Source organism: Bubalus kerabau, chromosome 20, assembly GCF_029407905.1.
Source record: "Bubalus kerabau isolate K-KA32 ecotype Philippines breed swamp buffalo chromosome 20, PCC_UOA_SB_1v2, whole genome shotgun sequence".
Lineage (NCBI taxonomy): Eukaryota > Metazoa > Chordata > Mammalia > Artiodactyla > Bovidae > Bubalus > Bubalus kerabau.
The window spans coordinates 14,143,764-14,169,287 of NC_073643.1; the positions used below are offsets into that span (position 1 = coordinate 14,143,764).

Consider the following 25,524-nt stretch of genomic DNA (forward strand, 5'->3'; position numbering starts at 1 on the left):
GGCTAGAAGGCCAGGCCGGAGGCAGCTTTCATAGTAATCAGCAAGGGCTGTGGGAAGGTGAGGGACTCTGGCCAAAGAGAGGACTTCAAGTGATAAGGATCACCCCTGCACAGAGCCCTCCTCTTGCTATGGGACCTAGGCAGAGCAAGACACACAACCCAGTCTCAGCCTCCCGAGGCACTGGGGGAGAAGGGAACAGCCCTCTCCCGTACTGTGGGAAATACCAGCGGGCCCTGACTCACTCTTGTCCAGGCGCCTCATCCATGCGTGGGGTGGGAGCTGTGTGTAAAGTACTCCAGGCGGGAGGACGGGCTCTGAGAGCCTGCTTAGGATGGTGAACTTAAATTTGTTAACTATTACTCACCACTAGGGTGGCTAGATGACTTCTATATTTAAAAGAGATGGTTGTAAAAGTTTGGGAGCTGACAGGTGTCCCAGCTGGGGACGCTAGGTCCGCGGGATATAGATGCTGGGGAAGCAGCAGCATCACGGCCCAAGCACAGGTGAGTCTCTGCTGAAGGGCCCAGGATTTCCAACCTTCCCTCAGGAGAAGGGGCCAGGTTCACTGGAGTATGTGATCAGCGTGAGCCAACTGTGCAGACTAGCACAGGGTGAGACGGCAAATGGGGCAGCAGGGGTCCCCAGGGCTTGGGGGGTGCCCTCCATTACAGATAGGCTGTCTGTAATGGAAAGAATCAAGGCAAGCCCTACGGAATGATTAGACAAACACTCCACAGCAACCCCTTCCTCCTTACACCTGATGGTGCCTGGACTCTGCTACCTGCCATGTAGCCACAGTGACTGGAGCAGGAACATGCAATGGGCACATGACCCAAAGATGCCCTTCCCCAAGGCCCATGACCTCTACCAATGGAAGCTCCATGCCCAACCCAAGCGGCAAAGAATCCTCTCCTACCCCAGCTTCTGGAAGACTTACTTAATCTGGTGCTGTTCCCAGCCCCCTGCTATGCCAAAAGTACTTGTTTGAGATTCTTAGACAAGTGCCCAATTCCTCAAAGCCAGGACCACCAGGCAGAATGACTGCTGGTAGGTTTTCTCTTGGAGACCAGTAGGGTCTGAGTGGACACAAAAGCACCCCCATCAGCAGAAGACGCTGCGCAGCACTCAGGGCCTCAGCCTAGGAAGCACTAACACAGGGGCCGCCCCACACAGTGTGGCCTGAGCTGCCCCCTGCTTCCAGGCCTCATAAGATGCCTCAGAGGGCCTGGTTCACAGCCCAGAGTGGTCAGGAGTGGAGAGCCGGGCCTGGCCAGGAGCCCCCCCAGCCTCCACCCCGCAGTCTGGGCTCTCTGGGCTTGCTGGCTCCTCCTCCGCCTGGGCTTCGAGCAGCTCAGCAGACAGCCCGTCTTCGGGTGAGGCGGCAGAAGTGAGGCTGTCGGGAAGGGTCAGCTGAGGCAGGTGGTCTGGCTGGGACTGGGCGCCGGGGCTGTCTGGGAAGGAGACCTCAAACTCGGACCCAGACCAGGTGGCCTCACCTGAAACACACAGGGTGGAACTGAGGAGGCCCACAGAATCTGGGCCAGTGTGGCCTGGGGCAGTCACCCCACTGACCCCCAGCTCCCGCCCCCCCGTGTTGATGGGATGGGAGCACCAGTGTATGAGCGCCTTGATGTGGCTGCCCTCCCCCACAGGTCAGCCTCTAACCCGGCTATCAGGGCCGCCTTTGCCACAACCCAGGGTCCCCCCAAGAGGTGCCGGCCCCTCACCACCACGCTCGTGAGAACCGCTGCTGGAGCAGACATCCTCCAGCCCTGAGGCTGAGGCTGCAGGGGGGGTCAGCTCTGTGGAAGAGGGCAGGCCGGGCCAAACGCTGACGTTGCTACTGTCCAAGAGGGAGAGGCCAGACACGTCCAGGAAGCCTGGGGGGAGGCACACGATTCTCTGTCGGCACAGAACCCTGACCGCTGGAAGGCCAGCGCCTCAGGCTCACTGTGCCCAGTTTCTGGGGCATCTGGCCTGGCCTGAGACTGAAACCTCAGCTGTTTGTGAAGCTCCCAGCCAGCCCCAGAGGCTCCTCACAGCCGGTTTCTGAGGAAAGAAAGGGGCCTGGGGTGGGTGATCACAGGAATAGCCCAGCGGCAGAGGGCCCGGACCCTGCCCTGTGCCCAGTATGCTGTGTGACCTTGAGCAGGCCCCCTCTCGCCTCTGAACGGCAGCCTCCCCATCTGCAAGCTGATCACATCATCTGCAACTAGCCTGGCAGGTACGAGATAGCTGCCAACGCCCAGCCCTCAGCTTGCTCTTGGCCTGCTCGGTACCTGGGTCCATGACTCGCTGCAGTGGAGGTGGAGGCTGCAGAGGAATCTCCATGGAACGGGGCGGGTCTCCAAGGTCTTGAGCGCCCTGGCCAAGACTTTCAGGCCCAAGGAGCTGTTCCTCTCTGGAGGAGTCAGGTGCCTGCAGCAAGGCCTAAGGGGAGCCAGGGAAAAAGAGGAATCAGAGGGCCCTGTCAGGACAGGGCTGCTGCTGCTGCTGCTGCTAAGTCGCTTCAGTCGTGTCCGACTCTGTGTGACCCCATAAGACGGCAGCCCATCAGGCTCCCCCATCCCTGGGATTCTCCAGGCAAGAGTACTGGAGTGGGGTGCCATTGCCTTCTCCGCACGACAGGGCTAGTCCTACCTAACCCCTAGCCCACACCTACCCCAGGAGCACCACTCAGCTCACAGGAGCAAGCAGCCTTAGGGATCTACTGCTTCCTCTACAGCAGATGTGTAGCCAGGCAAGAGAGGCCCAGCTGGCCTCCCATGAGGTGCCAACATGGACTTGGGGTCCCCTTCCCACTCTGCTTGAGCAGCCCTGTCTGTGACCCCCTGGCATAGTGCATGCCTGGAGAGTAGTCCCCGAGTGCCCGCATGCAGACCCCAGGCACTAGCCTGATGCCCAGAGGCACTTGGGCCAGACACACAGTCCCTGGCCTAACTTTGCGACAGACTCAGGGAGTCACAAGACAAGGTTCTGCCCACCCCTGAGCCTCAGTTTCCCAGTCGTGAAATGAAAATGACAACCAGTGCCTCGCACTCCCCTCACCTGCAGACCCAAGGGGCAGGAAAATCGAAGCAGGTTGCACGGTCCCGGGACCGGCCCCATCTGCTCTGCCTGGGTCCCACAAGCCGGGGGGCTTCCCAAGGGCTCCACAGATAGGCTCCCGGTGAGGACAGACCCCGTCTCCTCCTTTCCCAGCTGTAGGCCCCTCTGCCCACATGAAACTCCCCTCTGGCCCCAGCTGGCCAGTGCTCCCCACGTACCTCCACATAGTCACCCTGTTTGGAGCCTGTCTCCAGGCCAAAAGGAGCAGGAGAGTCCTGGGGGCCGGGTCCAGGCGGCGGAGCACCAGGTGGTGGGGCACCAGGCGGCGGACCACCAGGCGGCTTCTTGTGGTGGCTGAGGGGCTGGGTTGGGATCCGGTGCAGATACCCATAACCAATACCACAGCCCAGGCTGCCAAAGGCCAGAAACACCCTCCTGGGCTTGTCCCACAGCCCTTCCTACCCCTGCCACCCCCACCCGCCAGCAATGAGAGGGTCTCCTAGACCAACATCAGCCTCAGGACCCCTGGGCCCAGGGCCCAGCCCTCCACCCCCACCGTGGGACTCAAGGTCCACACCTACTGGCCAGGCGCCCCCCAGAGCCCCACCCCGCAGCCCTCCAATCCCAGGAAGTACCTGCCCTCTCCACCCCAGGCTGCATTGGGGGTGACAGTCACCTCCCGGCAGGAATCAGACTCAGAACTGTAAACCATCAGCTTCAAGGCCTTCCCCTCGTGGGACTCGATGAGCGAGAAGAAGTCCTCGGACTACAACAGACACACAGCACCTAAGCCCTGTTCCCACTCTGGGATGGGAAGCCTCACAAGACAAGACACTTCTCATGGACAGCACCCCATCCAAGGGGCCGGGGGAGTGGGGAGAGAAGGCTGCCCTTCCTCACCTCCTGGAGGATCTGGTCCGAGCCCACAACGTAGTCTGTGTAGGGGCGCAGGCCTGCGAGGGCGGCAGGTGAAGAGGGTTCCACATCCTGCGGAAAAAGAATCACAAATTATCCAACTGTCAGCCTTGCTACTGGGGGGCAGCGGGTGGAGAGCTGTGTCTTCAGGGGGTGAGTAGTATACCTGTCCTCCATCCCCAGGCCAAGACCTCAAACCCAGACTCGCCCAGCCCCACCCAGCCCCTTGTTCCCCTGCCTCCCCCAGTCCACAGTCTGCCCAGCAGAGGGCAGCACTGTGTCACGGCTCACCTTACAGCTCCCGCATCTGACCACCCGACCCAAGTCCAGCCTCCCCCTGCTGCGAGCTGGGGTGCTGAAGACAGACACTTTACTCCTCTGCCCCAGTTTCCCCACAGTTAAAAGTAGGATATATAGTACTTAGGCAAAAGGTTGCTGAGAAGACCAAAAAAAAATAATACATGTACAGAATGAAAACCACACCTTGTCCCACAGTAAATGCCTCACTTGATTGCTGTTACTGCTGCAGGCATAGGGCTGAAGACCTCAGGGTAGGGGGACGTTAAAGGCAAGGGTGGTGAGAAGTAGGTGCAAGGATTGCCTTCTCCCTTGGGAAGCTCCACTCCCCCCTCCCAGTCTCCCAAGAAACATGGAAGGATTTGCATCATCACCCCTGCACTGCACTCATGGACAGAGTAAGGCCAGCTGAAAAGGTTGAGCAGACTCCCCCAAGGAGTCAGTGAGCAACGGAAGCAACTAGAAACCAAATCAGCCCATTTCTAGCTCAGGGCTCCTTCTGTCCATCAAGCTGCAGGACTGTGCATTCGAGAACCGGGGCACAGTCAGCGACTGTGCGTGTCACACATGTGTGCATTTATGTCTAGGAACGAACACTAACAGCAACAGCTGTGACGACTCAGTCACGGAGACTCATTAAGGTTCAGACCCCAGGCACCAGTCAAGTGCCCGAAGGGGCTCTCAGGGGACCTGCCCAAAAAACATGATACTGGTAATACCCTAGAGAAGACGAGAAAAAACACTCTTTTTAGATAAGGACTAAAGCAGCAGCAGGATTTCCCCGGTGGCACAGCGGTAAAGAATCTGCCTGCCAACGCAGGAGACACAGGTTCAATCCCTGGGTCGGGAAGATCCCCTGGAGGAGGGCATGGCAGCTCACTCCAGTGTTCTTGCCTGGAGAATCCCATGGACAGAGGAGTCTGGTGGGCTACAGTCCACGGGGTTGCAGAATCAGACACAACTTAGCAACTAAACAATGCAAAGCAGTAACAGCAGCATTCTGGCAGCACAACGACCCTTCCAGCAGATGGCGGCCCCATCTTTCCAAAGAAGAAACCAAGGTCTGGAGTGTAAGAAATTACCCAAAGTCAGAGGGCCCTATTCAGGTGATGAGGAGTTGCCCTCTCTGGGACCCTGGAACAGGGAGACCACACCCTGCCCTCAGAATCCCGACAGGCCCAATGGCTGCCGGCCTTTGCTAGGAGGCCTCCCCACACACCCATCCCCCTGTCCACCCCAGCGATCCCACCCGCCACGCCCCCACTCACCAGCACGTGCCACACATGCTCGCTGGCCCGGCGGAAGCTGCAGAAGCGGACACTGGCGCCCAGCAGGCCCTGGCCGCCCCACATGTTGCTGGGAACCACCTCCACCTCACGCACTTTCATGGTCTTCATGTTGAACACCTCCAGCTTCACTGGCTTCTCCACGTTGGCCTTCAGCAGGGCCTTGAGCGTGTCATTCTCCTTGTTCTGCAAGGGCAGCAGGGCTGACTCCTGGAGCCCCCCTCAAAACGCCCAGCCAGAACCCCCAGACAAGTCTGGGTCTGATATAGGGTGAGAGCCTTGGTGGCCAGCTGCCCCCGAGAGACCTGGTACAGGGCTGGGTCCACAGATCAGGGCTGGGCCTGCAGCCACTGGACCCCCAGCATCCCTAAGCCCTGCTAAACCTTCCTCCCTTGGAGCCGCCAGAAAACACCACAAAGTAAGCAAAGAGCCCCGAGTCCAGAGCACTGCCGCATGGCCCACTCTGAGAGGCCCCTTCCAGAGACCTCAGCCCTCTGGGCAGGCCTGGAGGCTTTGTGGACAGTGCCAGGAGTCCCCCTGCCTCCAACCCACCCTGGAGGGCCCAAGGGCTAAACTCCAGGCAGGGCCCCCATCAGGCTCACTGTTGCCCTGGAAGAGAGGGAGATGGGGTTTGGTGTCCCTCCAGCAGAAAAGGCAGGCAGGGCTGGGGTTTCATGGACAGCAGAACACAGATATACACACACACAGACACACACACACACACACACACAGACACACAAACATGGCAGGGGCAGGAGGGGGGCCTCACCAGTCACACACACACACACAGACACACACACACACAGACACAAACATGGCAGAGGCAGGAGGGGGGCCTCACCAGTCACACACACACACACACACACACACACACACACACACACACACGGCAGAGGCAGGAAGAGGGCCTCACCAGTCACACAGACACAGACACACACACACACACACACACACACACAAAGACACACACAAACATGGCAGAGGCAGGAGGGGGAGCCTCACCAGTCACACACACACACAGACACACACACACACACAGACACATACACACACACACACACGGCAGAGGCAGGAGGGGGGCCTCACCAGTCACACACACAGACACACACACAGAGACACAGACACAGACACACACACACAGAGACACAGACACACACACGGCAGAGGCAGGAGGGGGGGGCCTCACCAGTCACACACACACACACCAGTCACACACACACCCAGAGGCAGGAGGGGGGCCTCACCAGTCACACACACAACAGTCACACACACACACACATACCCAGAGGCAGGAGGGGGGCCTCACCAGTCACACACACACACACACACACCCAGAGGCAGGAGGGGGGCCTCACCAGTCACACACACACACACACACACACCAGTCACACACACACACACCCAGAGGCAGGAGGGGGGGCCTCACCAGTCACACACACACACACCCAGAGGCAGGAGGGGGGCCTCACCAGTCACACACACACACACACACACCCAGAAGCAGGAGGGGGGCCTCACCAGTCACACACACACACACACACCCAGAGGCAGGAGGGGGGCCTCACCAGTCACACACACACACACCAGTCACACACACACACACACACACACCCCCAGAGGCAGGAAGGGGGCCTCACCAGTCACACACACACACACACACCAGTCACACACACACCAGTCACACACACACACACACACACACACACAAACATACCCAGAGGCAGGAGGGGGGCCTCACCAGTCACACACACACACACCAGTCACACACACACCCAGAGGCAGGAGGGGGGCCTCACCAGTCACACACACACACACCAGTCTCTCACACACACACACACACACACACCCCCCCCAGAGGCAGGAGGGGGGCCTCACCAGTCACACACACACACACACACACACACCCACCTAGAGGCAGGAGGGGGGCCTCACCAGTCACACACACACACACCAGTCACACACACACACATACACACACACCCCCAGAGGCAGGAGGGGGGCCTCACCAGTCACACACACACACACACACACACACATACCCAGAGGCAGGAGGGGGGCCTCACCAGTCACACACACACACATACACACACACCCCCAGAGGCAGGAGGGGGGCCTCACCAGTCACACACACACACACACCAGTCTCACACACACACACACACACCCAGAGGCAGGAGGGGGGCCTCACCAGTCACACACACACACACACACACACACACACACACACAGAGGCAGGAGGGGGGCCTCACCAGTCACACACACACACACACACACACACACACCAGAGGCTGGAGGGGGGCCTCACCAGTCTTGAGTGCCCGATGGTGATGATGAAGTCGAAGTAGGGCTCCAGGCCTGCCTGCTGGGCGGGGGAGTTCTCCTGCACCTGTGCAGCAGAGGCTGTGGTCACCGCGCTGACCCCAGGGCTCTCCCAGAAACCCCCAGCCCTCAGTTCTAGAAACCGCCCCGCTCCCCGTCCCAGAGAGGACACAGACCCCAGCGTGAACTGGGCTGGGCGGGCCGCACATGGGCATGGCCAAGGCTCACGCCATCCTCTCTCGCTCCTTTCCTGGGCTTATGTTTTCCTCTTTCAGAAAACGACTCTTTCCAGATTGTGATCCACAGACTACGCTTCCAGACAGCCTCACAGAAAGAGCCCAGGGCAGGAGGCCACGGGGAGGCTGGGTGACTCAGACGCTGCCCCAGAGGCCTGCGCTGGGGCTGCTGGAGAGCCAGGAAGGTTTACCAGAAAGGTTCAGATGTGGACAGGAAAGGAGTGACCCGGGGTTGTGCCCAGAAAGACAGGAGTGGGGAAGCCTGTGGCCAGATCCCAGGGGGCCCCTGACCCTGTGGTGGCAGACCCACGCAAGGTTGAGGAGGGCTGGCGGAGGAGAACGGACCCCGGGGTCGGGCATGAGCCGGAGCCAGCACGCCTGGAGAGCAGCACACAGTTCCCTTTGCCATCCAGCCTCCTCATGTGGGCCAGCTCCTCCAGCAGCAAGTCCCAGCCCAAGGCTGCTCCAGTGCTGCCTTGCACTCCCAGACTCCCTGCTGTCTCCAAAAACACAACAGCCAGGCTTGCAGCTCTGGTGGAAATCCATCTCAAAGGCCCCATTCACAGCGCCTCGCTCAGACAATGCAGCCTTTATCCCCAGTTCTGGACCGCAGGTGGGCCCCATGCCCTCCAGCCTTTGGCTGTGAGCACTTGAAGCCCAGTGTCAACCAGGCCCCCAAGCCCCGGGGCTCAGGTGGCCTCAGGTTCTGGATGCCTGCTTGAGGGGAAGGACCCGTGGCTTCTGCCACTCCCCAGGCCCTCCAATCGCAGAGTCCCCGGACTGAAGGAACCCTCACCGCGGAGGCTGTGGATCCAGGCCAGTTTGCCCCTGGGATTAGGGCTCCCTCCTCACAGCAGTACCAACAGAGCCTCTCCTTGCCACTTCTAGAAGCTGCCATGGCTTCCACTGAGAATAAGCCCAGAAACCCAACTCCACTCTAGTTGGCCTCGCCCAGAGAGCTGCTCCTGGGAGCCTGCTTCACCATCCCTTCTGGGGAAAGTCTGGGAAGAGGTAGCTTTTCAGGGGAGGACAGTTCATCCGGGAGAGCGGGTGGGGAGCTGCTCCTCCCTGCTGTTGGCCACTCCACCCCACCTGCCCCGGGTAAGGCCCTGGCTCCAGAGCAGGCTGGTTGCCCTGTACCCTCCTCCACCCAATGTCAGCCACTCTCCGTCATCAATGAGGCCCTGAGGCTCAGGCCCCCAGTGCGCAGGCACAGGCTCTCTCCTAGCCCACCCTGCACCTCCACCTCCTCGCTCCTCTGGCCTTGCCCATGGTCTGGTGGTACTCCCCTGCCTCTGCCCTGGGCCTTGTCCTCGCCCACTGTGGCTCCACAGCAGAAAGCATCTGGGATGCTGCCCGCCACACCCCCAGTCCTGCAGCAAGCACCCCCTCTGTCTGGCTTTCTCCTGGGGGTTCCTGACACCCCCAACCCCATAGCCCTACACGTGTACTGCTTTCCTAACCCGCGCCCCAACTCCTATCAGGGCACGTCGAGCAATTAACCGCACGATGGCAGCTTCTTCTGAGGACTGGCTGGGTGCCAGGCGAGTGCACGACCTGCTTCCCCTGTCATTTAACCGCCTCACTAACCCCAACTGACAGGGAAGGAAAAGCACTCAGTTATTCAACAGCAGCCTGACCCAGGAAATCCGACCCAGAGCTTGTTCCTGCCCACTGCCCTGTAACAGCTCGCGCAGGGCAGTGACTTCTCCACCATGCTCTGCATGTGTGGGAAGGCCAACAGTTAGAGAAAGCAGCCCACGTGTTCTTTGTTTGGTTTTCTTTTTACTATTAAGGAGGCAACATTACACTTCTACTTAAAACCTCCTGATGGTACCATACCTCAGCATTAAATCCTAAATCCCCAGGACAACACACCAGGCCCCACACAATGTGGCCTCACCCTTTCTCTCACAAGGGCCTGGCCATTCAAGCACACCAGTCCCAGCTCCTCACTGCTGAAGCCCAGTAAGCATAATCCTACCTCGGCATCTCACTCCACCCTGAACACTCTTCCCCCACATATCTATGTGTGAATATATAGATATATACATATATATATATATATAATAAAAGGAAAAAATTTATCATGGAACTATAAAAGACCAATGATTTGAAGAAGGAAAGAAAACGATAAAGCAGATTAAAAAGCTATGTAGGGGTAGTTAATTGCAAGAGTGACCAGATAAACTTCACCTAGCCTACTGTCCACTCCTTATTTCTGAGTGTCGGCTCAAACGTGACTTGATCAGAGACCTTTTCTGACCCCTCTATCTAAAACAGCACCCACTCATCACTCTGGACCCCTTACCCTGCTTTAATTTTCTCTCTAGCAACGGTCACCACCTACCATACATTTCAATTTCTAGTCTGCTCCCTTCTCTCCCGGCTGGCACCCAAATGTAAACTCCATAAGAAAAGGGACAATGTCTCTTCTGTTCACTGCTTTATCTCCAGAACCTGGAAATCTACATGTCATAACGTATGTGCTCAAAGTCACTGTTTTTGGCTATAAGGCTATACCGTACAACACACGGCACATAGCAAATATTTTTATATAATCACTATAAATGGAGCACAGCCTTTTAAAATTGTGTATCTGTATTGTATGCATATACAAAATTGTACATCAACTATACTTCAATTAAAAAATAAAGCTGCACGTATGAAATGAAAAAAATAAATGTTTTATAAGTGAAGACCCAGTTCCTCAAACTTTCCACTCTGTCCCTCTCCAACAGGCCCTTCTTGTCCTCACTCTTACCATCCACCCTCACCCCCTGTCAATAGTCTTACTTTGCTTTCCATCAAACCTGTTGGAAGACCCTTCTGGCTGCATGCATTTCACTGTCCACTTTTTCCGCTTGGTACCACATCATGGTGTCCACTAGGGAAAGCCTATCAGTAAGCACAAATCCTGTTACCTCTGGGTCCTGGAGCCATCCTGCCTTTCCTTTTAGCAAACCTCTTCTTTGGTCCCCACTCTCATTCCCCAACCCTCTGCCGGTTCGTTGTTAACACAGCCTCTTATGACAATAGGAAAGACCACTCAAAAGTAAAGCGTCAAACTGACAAGCTACGCCCATCTCTGCAGCCATCCACCTGGGCACAAGAGAAAAGGGAGTCTGGCCCACCTGTGCTCTGGAGACAGAGACCCATCTGCCCCTCTCATCTCTGTTACAGCCCCGCCCTCTCCGAGGTACTAATCACCCCAAATCTCCATCTGGCTGCGGACCCCTTTCCCCACCTTCAGGGCCTGGAACTCACTCCATGTCCATTGTCCCGGCGACTGCTCATCCAGACCTCTCTGTGGCAACACGGATGACACATTCTCTGCTGAGGCCCTACGGCGCTTCTCCGCAGTGTTCCACCTGGGGACCCTCCCCCTGCAGCAAATCTATCCCCGAGCCCTCTGCCGCATTCTCTCTGCTCTCCCGCTCCCACGTTCCCTGTCTGGTTCTCACTGGTCTTCGACGTCTCGAAGCCTTTCGACCCCGAGAAGCGTGGGATGAGAGCCGGTGGGCTCCCCGGCAGTTGGCGACCCCCTGGATCCAAGAGCGCAGACGGCCGGGGACTGGGCTTAGCTGGCTCTCTCCTCAGGCCCAACATGGAGCGCAGTGCACATGAGGCGATCATAAATGCGTTCATACAAGTGCACAAATTCTCCTGACTGAACCTGGCGCGCTCACTCTCCCCCTCGGAGAAGTGTCATTCCGGAGCGGCCCGACTCCACCAGGAAACGCTCCCGCTTCCTGCAGAGCTGGCACCTGGGGCTGGCGCCGGGCCTGCCGCAGGCGGGCCGGGACCCAGGGGTGCCACGGCGCCTTCTCTCGGCGACGGCTCCCACCGGGAAAGGGTACCACCCTCCCCCGGGAGGCCACCCAACGCCGAGACCCCGCGGCTCCCGCCCCCGGGCCGGCGATCCGGCTTTCCCGCGCAGCGGGTGCCGCGCCAAGACCTCCGGCGCCGCAGGGGCGACTCACCCCGTGCAGGTGGAAGCCCTCGGCGCCGCCCGCGGGCTGCTCGGCGCTGGCGCCCAGGCCCATGGCCACGGTCAGCTCGGGCGACTGTGCCCGGGACCGCGACGCCTACCCGGGAGGCCCAACCAGGTGCCCCCAGCGCGGGCTCGCCCTCTCGGCTCTCGACTACCCGCGCCTTGTCACGTGGGCGCCTGGCCACGCCCACCCCTAACTCTGACGCCCTTAGAGAGCAGCCAGCTGCTCCGTTTCCAAGGACGCGCGAGCCTCCGACTTCCGGCCGCGAGAGGCGTACCCAGGACCCTGACTTGGGAATCTCGCTCCGGGCGGCACCACGAGACCCCGACTCTAGAGCCGCGGGCGTCCAGAGATGAGCAGCAATGACTCCTCCCTTATGGTGCGTGACCCGGGTACTGCTCCCTCCGGGACTCCTCCTCTGGCCCAGTCAGCCCCGCGACCTGCAGCTCCCCTGTTACCTCTCTGACCGCCACCCGGCTTTCGCTGTCCCCGGCCTCTTCAGACGGTCTTGGTGCCTTCTCGCCTCTCTTTCCGTGGCGAGCACATCCTGTCTGGTGTTCTCCGAGTACCCTGAGCCCCTAGCCATCATCTCCACCCAGTCTTATCTCCGAGCTCCCCCAAAGCAAAGCATAAAAATCCATCACCTTGCCATTATCCGACCCCCACCCCGGCTCCAACCGCCTAGGCCTCTTCTGTGTCTTTCACCCTAGTGGATGGCACCACCGTTTGACCCCCCAGCCGTTACTCTTCCCCATACCCATCTCCAGCTCCTGTCTATCAGCAGAAAATATCAGCTCCTTATTTTATCTCCTAGCCCAGTATCACCACCATCTCCCCTCTGGGCACCTGCAACAGCCCCCCTCCCAGCTGGTTTCTCTACCTCATCTCTTCGCCAGCAGTCTCCCTACCTCCACCACCACCAACAGCAACTACTCCAACACACACACAAAGGATCCAGAGGGGTTTTTGCAAAAACACACATCTGAACACTTTCCCTACCCGCCCCCCCCCACCCCGCCCCCGCTATCCCCATGCATAAAACCATTCCAGCTGCTTCCTATTACCCTCAGGATGATGTCTGGGCTCTTTCATATGGCCCACAAGGCTGTTTACAATCCAACCACATCTATCCCCAACCCCAGCACCCACAAACCTTAGGGGAAGTGAGACTTCACTTTGAAATCTCAGCCTCTCTTATTGCATGAAGTTTGTCAAGCCACAGCCTCCATGGGCTTTGGCTTCCTTAATTGTGAGGAATATGGAGAGAATAATGCATAAGATAATAAGCGTAAAGCCCTTGATACCCTTCACCACAGGTGGTTAGCCCACAATAACTTGCAATTCTAACTATTGGTATCGTGATCCTTATTACTGGTCCTCCTTCTTCCGCCTTATTCCCTTGAGTTGAACTTCTCATCAACTTTTGAACCAGAGTCTGTGGTTAATTCCAAAACAAGCCTTCTCCAAACTCTTTCCTAAGAAAACCGTATGGAGTTTCTGTGGCTGGGGAGGAACAAGATGAGACCAGGATATTCTTTCTCTTCTCTTTACAGAACTGGAGGAGGAGCAGGGAATAGGGGAGGGAGGTGATCAGAACAGAAGCAGAAAGGGACTCGAGACTATTGCGATTTTGCCTTCCTCCTCGCAGGCTGGGATCATTTACTACAGCAAAGAAAAGTACTTCCGCCACGTGCAGCAGGCTGCAGCTGTGGGCCTGGAAAAATTCAACAATGACCCAGTGCTGCAGTTCTTTAAAGCCTATGGAGTCCTCAGGGAAGGTGAGGACCCATCAGCATTGCCTCCTGACCTTAGGCACTAACGCACCGACTCCACCTGGATGCCTGCTTCTACCCCAGTCATGTTCCCCTGGAAACAGTCTTACACAGAGTGGCTAGATTTCCAGGTTAATTCACAGAAAACTGTGTAATCTATATCTAGTTGACTTTCTAGAACTGAGAGCTCACTCTCCCTGTTCTGCACCTCAGTTTCCCTGTCTATAAAATGAGTTGGGGAGAGGGCAGAAATGACCACAGGATTATTGAACCAACCCCAGGCTTGATTACTGAACCAACCTCAGGTAATGCAGGAAAAGGAAATGGTAGGTATGGACACAGTCATGTGTGGGACAAAAGCAGAGAGAGGAGTAGGGCCCCTGCAGTACCAATTCACTGACATTCAGAAGGTGGTCCTGGCCGCCTATGGCCAATGTCAGCGGGCATGGAAGAATAAATATCATCAGTGGCTCTGGGGTTATATTTTATAGCTAGCTGGGAATGCCCAGAGGTCCTTCTTCAGAACCAATACAGGGTATCCTTGCAAGTACTCACAGGAACATCTCTCAGCTCCAAGTCCTCCATCCCCTGGCCACGCGGACCATGGTGCCAGCAGCGCTTTCAGGAAGCTTCAGTCTTCAGGGAACTTGGGCCACTAGGGACCTGTGGACCAGTTAGTCCAAGCCTTGGGTCAGATCACACCAAGCCTTGAGTCAGCCCTGGGTCTGCCATGGAGCCTCTTGCCCTCTGAGCATAATAACCATGTGGGCTCTCTTCACAGAGCACATCCAGGATGCCATCAGCAGCCTGGAGAGCATCCGGAATCACCCAGATGTGTCCCTGTGCTCCATCATGGCCCTCATTTATGCTCACAAGTGCTGTGAAACCATTGGTGAGTGCAGGCATGCTCAGCCAAGCCTGGCCCAGTGGGGAAAAGAGAGCCCTGCTCCAGACACTGCCCCCTCTTGGGCGGCTGCAGGAAGTGTATGCACCCGTGGCCGCAGATGCTATGAGGAGTGGCTGCCAGTGCCATCCCCACAGAGACCTCAGAGAAGACCCCATGCCCAGGCCCAGTTGAGTGGGAGCCACAGGCAGAACGCCTGACAGTGGGAGGGGTCCTCCTTTCAGATCCTGAGAACTGGAGAGATACCCTGGTTGCCTTTGCCAAGATCTTGTCAAGAAAAACCAAGCCAAAATAAAAAATTTCTACCCCTAAATCTCCACCTCTCTAGGCTCAGGGAGAGATTCCACAAAACTACGTACAAACTATTTCCCCAGCTGGAATGGACTGTGGGCCTGAGGTGGGAGATTCTGGTTTGATCTGTCTGCCCAGAAAACTCCTGGGAACAGAGGAGAAAAGATACATCTCAACCAGTAAACCCAGGTCCAGGGCTGGGCCACTCCTGTGGCATCACAGGGCCCGGCGTTGCTGGTTCCCAGACCCTGGCTGTCGTGTGGTCAGCTGCATGTGTTGTGGGAGGCTCAGAGTGTCCAGGGGAAGGACCAGACAGACCTCCCCATCCTAACTTGTCCTCTTCCCCCTCTCACGAATTCCCAGACCGAGAAGCAATTCAGGAGCTTGAGAGCAGCCTGAAAGAAGTCCGCAAGACAGCCAGTGGGACTGCCCTGTACTATGCTGGCCTCTTCCTCTGGCTCATGGGCCGCCACGACAAGGCCAAGGAATACATTGACCGCACGTTGAAGATCTCCAGCAGCTCCAGAGAGGTACAGGCCCCTGGCATCGTGGGGGCAACAGCCAAAGAAAGCAGCATCCAAATACATCATACAGAGTGGCTCTGACTCCTGTGGAGGGCGCTAGGGCTGGGGGAGGGTCACACCCAGGCACCAACAAGGCCCATGCTGGCTCAGAGTTTAGCCAACTACAAACTGGACTTTGTCCATAGAGTCCAATCTGCAGATAGGTGTTATATGGCCTGTGCTATATGGTTTTAAAATCTTGAATTAGTTGCTGGTATGTCAAAATCAGAAAATTTTTACCTAAAAGTCCCAGATTTCTTGGTTCTTTTGAAAAACTAGATGAGCTGGCTTCACTGGGCCTGTACTCCCTCCGTGCAGAGATCTGCTCGGTGTCTCTGGTGGCTCACACAGTAGATCTCTCCTGTGGTGGTCTCATGGGCCGAAGGACTGTAGAATTGGAAGCCTCAGTCTAGGCCGTGCATCTCAGCAGGGCGTGTATCACCCCCAGCCCCCCAGTCAGTCAATCAGTTCAGTCACAGACTCTTTGCGACCCTGGCCATGAACTGCAGCACGCCAGGCCTCCCTGTCCATCACCAGCTCCCAGAGTTTACCCAAACTCATGTCCATTGAGTCAGTGATGCCATCCAACTATCTCATCCTCTGTCGTCCCCTTCTCCTCCAGCCCTCAATCTTTCCCAGCATCAGGGTCTTTTCAAGGGGGCAAAAATCGGTTCTTGAAGGAGAGAATTGGTTCTTTATTTGTATGTAAAACACAGCTATACACACAGAACGTAAAATCAGTCAGTGCATATGTGATACTTAATTTTCTTGGAGGGGGAGCGAAGGACTAGGTGGGAAACGTCTAAAAAGGCTCCTTTGTTGTTGTTCAGTTGCTCAGTCGTGTCTGACTCTTGGTGACCCCATGGACTGTAGCCCGCCAGGCTCCTCTATCCATGGGATTCTCCAGGCAGAAATACTGGAGAGGGTAGCCATTTCCTTCTCCAGGGGAAAAAGCCTCGCTAGAAGGGCAATAATGGAAAAGAATCGAGAAACCTGCTCTAGGCCATGAGTGGTGCTTTGGGACAGGGTCTTCCAGGCGCCCCTCTGATCTTGCCTCCCAGGCCTGGCCTGCTGCACCTGCCGGGCAAGGTTGGGTAAAGGCTGGAGAGGAGCCGGCAAGGCCCATGAACCCAGAGTGGCCACCCGCCCACTCAGAGGCATTCCCAGCTTCCCATCCAGGCCAAGCCCGTATGCTGGTCTAAGGAGTGGAGGGAGCGGGAGTGGTCCTGCCCTGGTACCCTCACCCCAGTGTAAGACAGGTGGTAGTCTGCTCCATAAGGAATAAGAGAACCCTGGGGATTACAGCGAGAGCCTCACCCCAGCCTGCAGGGTCAAGGAAGGCCTCCTGCGGGAGGGGCCTCCTCCACTGAGTTTTAAAGACTGGTGGTGGTTATCCAGGTGAAGGGACCTGGTTTAGGGGGTGCATGCTGGGAAGGGCTTTCCAGGTGAAGGAACGAAGTATGAAGGCCTGAGAGAGAGAGCAGGGCTGCCCTGGGATCTGGGAGCAGTGGTGCCCTGCAGGGCCTTGGAAAATGGAGGGACAAAGAAGGGGAGATAGGACAGGAGAGGCAGTTGAATGGAGGCGATGCAGGAGCAGGGACTTCATCTTGCCCTTGTTCTTATGCCAGGGCTATGTGCTCAGAGGCTGGGTGGACCTCAGCTCAGACAAACCCCACACGGTGAAGAAGTCCATCAAGTACCTGGAGCATGGCATTCAGGACACCAAAGACGTCCTGGGACTAATGGGAAAGGTAGGCAGTGGGGAGGCGAGGGGTGGGGGTGTCCCCAGCCAGGGGCCTCAGTCTCTAGACCCCACCTGGTGGATGAAGAGCAGGGGCCCAGAGAGGGCCAGGGCCACAGAGCCGCCCTGGGCCCGCCCCAGGCCTTCCTGCATTCCGCCCAGTCTGAGTTTCTGTCTGTCTCCTGCCTAAGATCTCCCTAGGACCTATGCTCCCTGGGCTCTGGTGGGCTTTTTTCTCTCTATTCCTTTAGTTTTCACCCACTGTCCCTCTTCTCTACGTTTTCCTTTCTCATCTCACCTCTTAAACTCACTCACTTGGTCATAAGAGAAAGAAGGTATGTGTTTTGTATTTTCTAATCTTAAATTGTTGCCTTTTCTGATGTTACCCTCACTGAATCAATCTATGAGAGAAAAATCATCCTCTTGCCTGCTTCTGATTGTATATACCGATCTTATAAAATGAATACGTTTGCATGCATGCTCAGTCGTGTCCGACTCTTGCAACCCCATGGACTGTAGTCCACCAGGCTCCTCTCTCCATGGAATTTCCCAGGCAAGAATACTGAAGTGGGTTGCCATTTCCTCCTGCAGGGGACCTTCCCAGCCCAGGGATCAAACCCACATCTCTGGTGTCTTCTGCATTGGCAGACAGATTTTTTTATTTTTTTTTTTACCACTAGTGCCACCTGAAATGAATGCATGCTCACTGAAAAACCAGAAGTATAAAAAAGTCAAAATGGCATCCTTTTAGACCTGCCACCCCGAACAACCCATGGCAATATTTTAGGGCCGTGTCTCCTCACCTCTCTGCTGTGCGTTGTTTCAGGGTGCGCCTTCAGTGGTTCGCTGGGCAGCAGAGTCCATGAAGTTACCACACAGGAGGATTATCAGGTTGTGCCCTTGGGTCGGACATGTGTAGGAAAAGTGAAAGAAGTAGGAGGGAGAGCTTGGAGTGTGAAGCAGCCCTAGTGGCGGCCTCAGCCAGCTCTGCTTGGAACTGTGGAGCTGGGGTGGCCCTGCCCTGAGCCCCTCACTGACAAGATGTTGGCTGTGGGCTGCCCCTTGGGGATGGGGACAACCGGGTACCTGGGGGCTCGCTGAAGCCACAGGGGAGCCCAGGAGGGAGGCTCCTCCAAGGGATATCAACATCCACTGCCCCCCCAGGTACTGAAGGGGGTCACACACAGCACCTGCTACAGGCCAGCAGGCAGGGGGATTTCATATGGTTATTATCATAGGGCATCTTACCATTTGGTCTCTCTCTTCATGTAGGGTTTCATAAGCACATGTCATTTTGACATAAAGTCAGGCCACTACTGCGTGGACCTAATATAATTTGCCAACTTTGCTTCCTACTGTTTGTATATTAAGGTTGTTTTTAGTTGTACATGTAGAAAGAAAGCTACAGCAAACGCGTTTATACATAAATTTTTATTTAGAATACTCCTCTTCTTGTTTTTAGTTAAGTCTCTTAATGGAAGGTTACTGTAGGCCAAAGCCAGCCTTTTGGAGTCCAATTTCAAGCCTTTGGGAAGCATTGCCCTCTGCCCCTCAGGCATGTGTCATGACTTGCCCAGGAGAGCTAGTGGCTGGCTGCCTGCAGAGACCGTGACCCCAGGCTGGTGAGCCTTGACAGAGAAAAAGTCCCGCAGACTTGATATGTGGGAAGAGGGTTACCTGCAAACTGTTGCCGACTCCCGGTAGCTGCACCGGCTCCAGTGAGCAGTTTTCAGTGGTGAATTTTAGGAAAGTGAATGGGAAATGATGGCAATGCCAAAGAATGCTCAAACTACCGCACAATTGCACTCATCTCACACGCTAGTAAAGTAATGCTCAAAATTCTCCAAGCCAGGCTTCAGCAATATGTGAACCGTGAACTTCCTGATGTTCAAGCTGGTTTTAGAAAAGGCAGAGGAACCAGAGATCAAATTGCCAACATCTGCTGGATCATGGGAAAAGCAAGAGAGTTCCAGAAAAACATCTATTTCTGCTTTATTTACTATGCCAAAGCCTTTGACTGTGTGGATCACAATAAACTGTGGAAAATTCTTCAAGAGATGGGAATACCAGACCACCTGATCTGCCTCTTGAGAAATCTGTATGCAGGTCACAAAGCAACAGTTAGAACTGGACATGGAACAACAGACTAGTTCCAAATAGGAAAAGGAGTACGTCAAGGCTGTATATTGTCACTCTGCTTATTTAACTTATATGCAGAGTACATCATGAGAAACGCTGGACTGGAAGAAGCACAAGCTGGAATCAAGATTGCCAGGAGAAATATCAATAACCTCAGATATGCAGATGGCACCACCCTTATGGCAGAAAGTGAAGAGGAACTAAAGAGCCTCTTGATGAAAGTGAAAGTGGAGAGTGAAAAAGTTGGCTTAAAGCTCAACATTCAGAAAACGAAGATCATGGCATCCGGTCCCATCACTTCCTGGGAAATAGATGGGGAAACAATGGAAACAGTGTCAGACTTTATTTTTTGGGGCTCCAAAATCACTGCAGATGGTGACTGCAGCCATGAAATTAAAAGACGCTTACTCTTTGGAAGGAAAGTTATGACCAACCTAGACAGCATATTCAAAAGCAGAGACATTACTTTGCCAACAAAGGTTTGTCTAGTCAAGGCTATGGTTTTTCCAGTGGTCATGTATGGATGTGAGAGTTGGACTGTGAAGGAAGCTGAGCGCCAAAGAATTGATGCTTTTGAACTGTGGTGTTGGAGAAGACTCTTGAGAGTCCCTTGGACTGCAAGGAGATCCAACCAGTCCATTCTGAAGGACATCAGCCCTGGGATTTCTTTGGAAGGAATGATGCTAAAGCTGAAACTCCAGTACTTTGGCCACCTCATGCGAAGAGTTGACTCATTGGAAAAGACTCTGATGCTGGGAGGGATTGGGGGCAGGAGGAGAAGGGGATGGCAGAGGATGAGATGGCTGGATGGCATCACCGACTCGATGGACGTGAGTCTGAGTGAACTCCGGGAGTTGGTGATGGACAGGGAGGCCTGCGGTGCTGCGATTGATGGGGTTGCAAAGAGTCGGACACAACTGAGCAACTGAACTGAACTGAACTGATGTGGAAATTGGAAGTGCCGAACCTCTCCACGAGGGGGCGCCATCCCATGACTTTGCTCTGTCCCAGGCCTGCAGGGGCTCAGCTATCTCAGCTATCTCCTGTAGTCCCTGCCTTCTTGTTGTTCAGTCCCTCAGTTGTGTCCAGCTCTTTGCGATCCCATGGACTGCAGCACGCCAGGCTTCCCTGTCCTTCACCATCTCCCAGAGCTTGCTCAGACTCATGTCCATTGAATTGGTGATTCCATCCAGCCATCTCATCCTCTGTTGTCCCCTTCTCCTCCTGCCTTCAATCTTTCCCAGCATCTGGGAAATGAGTCAGCTCATTTGCATCAGGTGGCCAAAGTATTGGAGCTTCAGCTTCAGCCTCAGTCCTTCCAAAGAATATTCAGGATTGATTTCCTTTAGGATTGACTGGCTTGATCTCCTTGCAGTCCAAGGGACTCTCAAACTCTTACCCAACACCACAGTTTGAAAGTATCAGTTCTTTGGCGCTCAGCCTTATTTATGGCCCAACTCTCACATCCACACGTGACTACTGGAAAAACCATACCTTTGACTAGACGGACCTTTGTTGGCAAAGTAATGTCTCCGCTTTATAATATGCTGTCTAGATCTGTCACAGCTTTTCTTCCAAGAAACAAGCGTCTTTTCATTTTGTGCTGCAGTCACCATCTTCTGGAGCCCAAGAAAACTAAGTCTGTCACTGTTTCCATGTTTCCCCATCTATTTGGCATGAAGTGATGGGACCAGATGCCATGATCTTGGTTTTTTGAATGTTGAGTTTTAAGCCAGCTTTTTCACTCTCCTCTTTCACCTTCATCAAGAGGCTCTTTAATTCCTCTTTGCTTTCTGCCATAAGGGTGGTGTCATCTGCATATCTGAGGTTATTGATATTTCTCCCAATTGATATTTCTGGCAATCTTGATTCCAGCTTGTGCTTCATCCAGCCCGACATTTCACATGATGTACTCTGCCTATAAGTTAAACAAGCAGGGTGACAATATACAGCCTTGACGTACTCCTTTCCCAATTTGGAACCAGTCTGTTGTTCCATGACTGGTTCTAAATGTTGCTTCTTGACCTGCATACAGGTTTCACAGGAGGAAGGTAAGATGGTCTGGTATTCCCATCTCTTGAAGAATTGTCCATAATTTGTTGTGATCCACATAGTCAAAGGCTTTAGCATAGTCAATGAAGCAGAAGTAGATATTTTTCTGGAATTCTCTAGCTTTTTCTACAATCCAGTGGATGTTGACAATTTGATCTCTGGTTCCTCTGCCTTTTCTAAATCCAGCTTGTCCAACTGGACATTCTCGGTTCCCATACTATTGAAACCTAGTTTGGAGGATTTTGAGCATTACTTTGCTAGCATGTGAAATGAGTGCAATTGTGCAGTAGTTTGAACATTCTTTGGCATTGCTTTTCTTTGGAATTGAAATGAAAACTGACCATTTCAAGTCATATGGCCACTGCTGAGTTTTCCAAATTTGCTGGCCATACTGAGTGCAGCACTTTAAGAGCATCATCTTTTAGGATTTGAAACAACTCAGCTGGAATTCCGTTCCCCTGCCTTGCCTGTCAGAAAACCCCAAGACTGCTGTTGACCTGATTTGTCACTCTGAATGATGGCTCCTGCCCACTTGTCAGGCTCTGCTGCTGTCTTGGTGGGGACACTGACACCCACTGCTTATTTTTGGTGGGCACTGATGAGGGCTTTTCTGTTTGGCTTTCAACAGGTGATGTACTTCATGATGCTGCAGAACTACTCGGGGGCCCTTGAGGTGGTGAACCAGATCACTGTCACCTGCGGGAGCTTCCTGCCTGCCTTGGTCCTAAAGATGCGGCTGTTCCTGGCTCGGCAGGACTGGGAGCAGACGGTAGAAATGGGACACAGGTGAGGAGCGGGGCTGACCTGATGCTTCCTTCCTTTGCCAGTTCAGTTCAGTTCAGTTGCTCAGTCGTGTCCGACTCTTTGCAACCCCATGAACCGCAGCACGCCAGGCCTCCCTGTCCATCACCAACTCCCGGAATCCACCCAAACCCATGTCCATTGAGTCGGTGATGCCTTGCCTTCCAACCATTTCATCCTCAGTCATCCCCTTCTCCTCCCACCTTCAATCTTTCCCAGCATAACAGTCTTTTCCAATGAGTCAGCTCTTCGCATCAAGTGGCCAAAGTATTGGAGTTTCAGCTTCAGCATCAGTCCTTCCAATGAACACCCAGGACTGATCTCCTTTAGGATGGACTGGTTGGATCTCCTTGCAGTCCAGGGGACTCTCAAGAGTCTTCTCCAACACCACAGTTCAAAAGCATCAATTCTTCTGCTCTCAGCTTTCTTTATAGTCCAACTCTCACATCCATACATGACTACTGGAAAAACTACAGCCTTGACTAGACTTCATTTGCCAGTAGAGGGGACTAATTGGTCCCCTCTTACACAGTGGCAGGATGGGAGATACTGTGTGTTTGATGGAACAAGCCATAAAAGTTAACATTGTCAGTGGGAGTTATGAATAGTGATATGGTCACATTGGGGGTTGGGGAGCAGAGGGAGGTTGGATGTGAACTAGGCCCTCACTTGTCATAGCAGGAAGCCAGCAGTGGAGACCTGTGGTGGGAAAATCAAGAAATAGGCCTCTTGGGACTTCCCTGGTGGTCCTCTGGTTAAGACTTTGCCTTTCAATGCAGGGTGTACGGGCTCGATCCCTGGTCAGGGAACTAGATCCCACATGCCTTGTGGCCAAGAAACCAAAAAATGTGGAACAGATCAGTACTGTAGCAGATTCAATAAAGACATTAAAAACGGTCTACATAAAAAAAAAATCTTTTAAAAAAAATTGGAAAAGAAATAGCCCTATCAAGTGATCGAAGCATAGTGTTTAGGAGACAGAACTACCAAAGGAACCCAAGGCAATAAGAGTTAGAGGTAAACAGCAGTTGTGTCTGAGGAGTAGGCGGGGAGGGAAGAATAAAGGCAGAAAGGGACTATTGTAGTATGTAATTTTTAAAACTGTGGGTGTAATACACATTAATAAAAACTGTGGGTGACAAAGGCCATTGCCTGAGAGAAGACTTTAGTAGCAAGCTGAGTGCGCCAGGAAGACAGCAGAGGGCGGATTCAGGAGTTACGGGGACTTGTGGAAGCCCAGTTCCAGGTATAGGGTGATCCCGAAGCACTTTCACTGTGAACAGAGATAAAGATGGCTTCAGGGGAGGGATGTTTGATGGAGGGTTTTTGAAAATGGAATTTTCTAGATAACTGAAGCTTATCTCTTTAAACTCTACCGCTTTAACCATTTTTATCACAGTAATCATAGAACATATAGTACTAATTTTCTTCCTAAAAAGAGTTCATGGACTGTTCTTTCCTGAGCGATCATGAGACACCAGTACAGTTCAGTTTAATTCAGTCGCCCAGTCGTGTCTGACTCTTTGCGACCCCATGGACTGCAGCACGCCAGGCCTCCCTGTCCATCACCAACTCCCGGAGCATGCGCAAACTCATGTCCGTTGAGTCAGTGATGCCTTCCAACCATCTCATCCTCAGTCATCCCCTTCTCCTCCCACCTTCAATCTTTCCCAGCATCAGGGTCTTTCCAAATAAGTCAGCTCTTCGCATCATGTGGCCAAAGTATTGGAGTTTCAGCTTCAGCATCAGTCCTTCCAATGCACATTCAGGACTGATTTCCTTTAGGATGGACTGGTTGGGTCTCCTTGCAGTCCAAATTGTGTGTTTGTGTGAGGGGGTGGAATACAAACATACCTCTTCCTTCCCTATGGAAGGATGCTAACTGGAATCGGAGTGTCATACAGAGGCCCTGGTAGGAAACTGGAAGTGACTCCGGCCTGTGCCAGGCCTGGGCAAGCCCTCCGCAGCCTCTCTCACAGCTGGCTGGTGTCCTGGGCAGGAACTCCTGGATCAAGAGCTTGCTCTGGAGGCTCCGCCTTGGGCCCACAGGACACCTGGAAGCCTGTATGTTTCGTTAGTTTCATGTAGTTTATAGTGTCAACATTAGAATGAGTTACAGAGTTCTAACCACGGGAGCACCAGGGCAGTCCCTCCCCTATTGCTCTTTAAATTTCTGCTCTCTGTAGATGTGTTTCTCTTTGCAGCCCTAACATTGTTCATTTTTTCCTTCTCTTTTAGTTCTCTCCACCAATGTTAAAATGATTTGTTTCTTCCATTAGTCTTGTTAAAGAACCAGCTTTGAGTTTTGTTGATGCTATGATATCCTTGTTTTCTAATTGATTAATTTCTGCTGTTTATTGAGCTTCCCTGGTGGCTCAGACCGTAAAGCGTCTACCCACCATGCGGGAGACCTGGGTTCAATCCCTGGGTCAGGAAGATCCCCTGGAGAAGGAAATGGCAACCCACTCCAGCACTCTTGCCTGGGCTTGTTTTCTAATTGATTAATTTCTGCTGTTTATTATTTCCTGCTAACTACTTTCTGTGGAGGTACTCTGTTGTTATTGTGTAACTCTTGAGTTGGATGCCTGGCCATTCTAAATCTTCTAGAAGATAAGCATTTAAGTCTATGGACATCCCTTGAAGTACCATTTAACAGTGTCTACACATCTGGATATTTCAGTAGTATCTTCAGTATCATTTGGTTCTGCGACTTCTCTAACATTAGTTCTGATTTGTTTTTAGCCCATACGTCATTTTAAAAGTTTTTTTTTAATTTCTAAATTATGAAATTCACAGTGCCTTTAAAATCATAAATGCCTAGAATTCTTTGAATGTTGACTGTGCCTAGTTATGTTGAAAGTTGATATGTCAATTAGAATAATTGTTAAGCAGAAGGACCATTCCCTGACCCGGCTGAAAAATATGAAATTTCCTATAAAGAAACAAAATACTGAAAATTCCAGGGAATTCCCTGGTGGCTCAGTGGTAAAGAATCTGCCAGCCAATGCAGGAGACATGGGTTCGATCCCTGGTCCAGGAAGATTCCACATGCCCCACAGCAGCTAAGCCAATGCACCACAACCTCTGAGCCTGTGCTCTAGAGCTCACAAACCCCAACTACTGAAGCCCAAGTGCTCCAGAGCCCATGCTCTGCAACAAAAGAAG

At 53.8% G+C, this 25,524-nt stretch overlaps 2 protein-coding genes across 3 annotated transcripts in view; one reads left to right on the forward strand and one right to left on the reverse strand.

The window, feature by feature from the left end:
• Nucleotides 1–294: 294 nt before the first annotated feature.
• On the reverse strand, nucleotides 295–12,261 carry GORASP1 (golgi reassembly stacking protein 1). Of its 2 annotated transcripts, none has more exons than XM_055558501.1 (9): nucleotides 12,085–12,261; nucleotides 7,852–7,932; nucleotides 5,643–5,732; nucleotides 3,949–4,035; nucleotides 3,684–3,814; nucleotides 3,267–3,459; nucleotides 2,280–2,430; nucleotides 1,728–1,880; nucleotides 295–1,496 (listed from the first exon to the last, which is right to left on the reverse strand). In XM_055558501.1, the coding sequence occupies exons 1-9, from the start codon at nucleotides 12,145–12,147 to the stop codon at nucleotides 1,231–1,233; spliced, it is 1,215 nt and encodes a 404-aa protein (XP_055414476.1). In that variant the 5' UTR covers nucleotides 12,148–12,261; the 3' UTR covers nucleotides 295–1,230. The 2 variants fall into 2 exon arrangements, with proteins under 2 accessions (XP_055414476.1, XP_055414475.1); XM_055558500.1 differs by having other exon boundaries at nucleotides 5,529–5,732.
• Nucleotides 12,262–12,317: 56 nt separating this feature from the next.
• TTC21A (tetratricopeptide repeat domain 21A) overlaps nucleotides 12,318–25,524 on the forward strand; it is a 34,800-nt gene continuing 21,593 nt past the window's right edge. Inside the window, exons 1-6 of the mRNA XM_055558502.1 lie at nucleotides 12,318–12,475; nucleotides 13,745–13,874; nucleotides 14,650–14,760; nucleotides 15,427–15,593; nucleotides 17,255–17,377; nucleotides 22,187–22,344. Coding sequence (XP_055414477.1) covers nucleotides 12,449–12,475; nucleotides 13,745–13,874; nucleotides 14,650–14,760; nucleotides 15,427–15,593; nucleotides 17,255–17,377; nucleotides 22,187–22,344 — 716 coding nt within the window. The 5' untranslated portion in view covers nucleotides 12,318–12,448. The remainder of the gene's footprint in view (nucleotides 12,476–13,744; nucleotides 13,875–14,649; nucleotides 14,761–15,426; nucleotides 15,594–17,254; nucleotides 17,378–22,186; nucleotides 22,345–25,524) is intronic.

Coding starts and splice junctions, on each gene's coding strand:
- GORASP1 (XM_055558500.1), bottom strand. CDS start 12,147: ATGGGCCTGGGCGCCAGCGCCGAGCAGCCCGCGGGCGGCGCCGAGGGC. Junction 7,933..12,084: donor AGGGCTTCCACCTGCACGGG/GTGAGTCGCCCC, acceptor TCTGCTGCACAG/GTGCAGGAGAACTCCCCCGC. Junction 2,431..3,266: donor AACAGGGTGACTATGTGGAG/GTACGTGGGGAG, acceptor GGCTCCCCTTAG/GCCTTGCTGCAGGCACCTGA.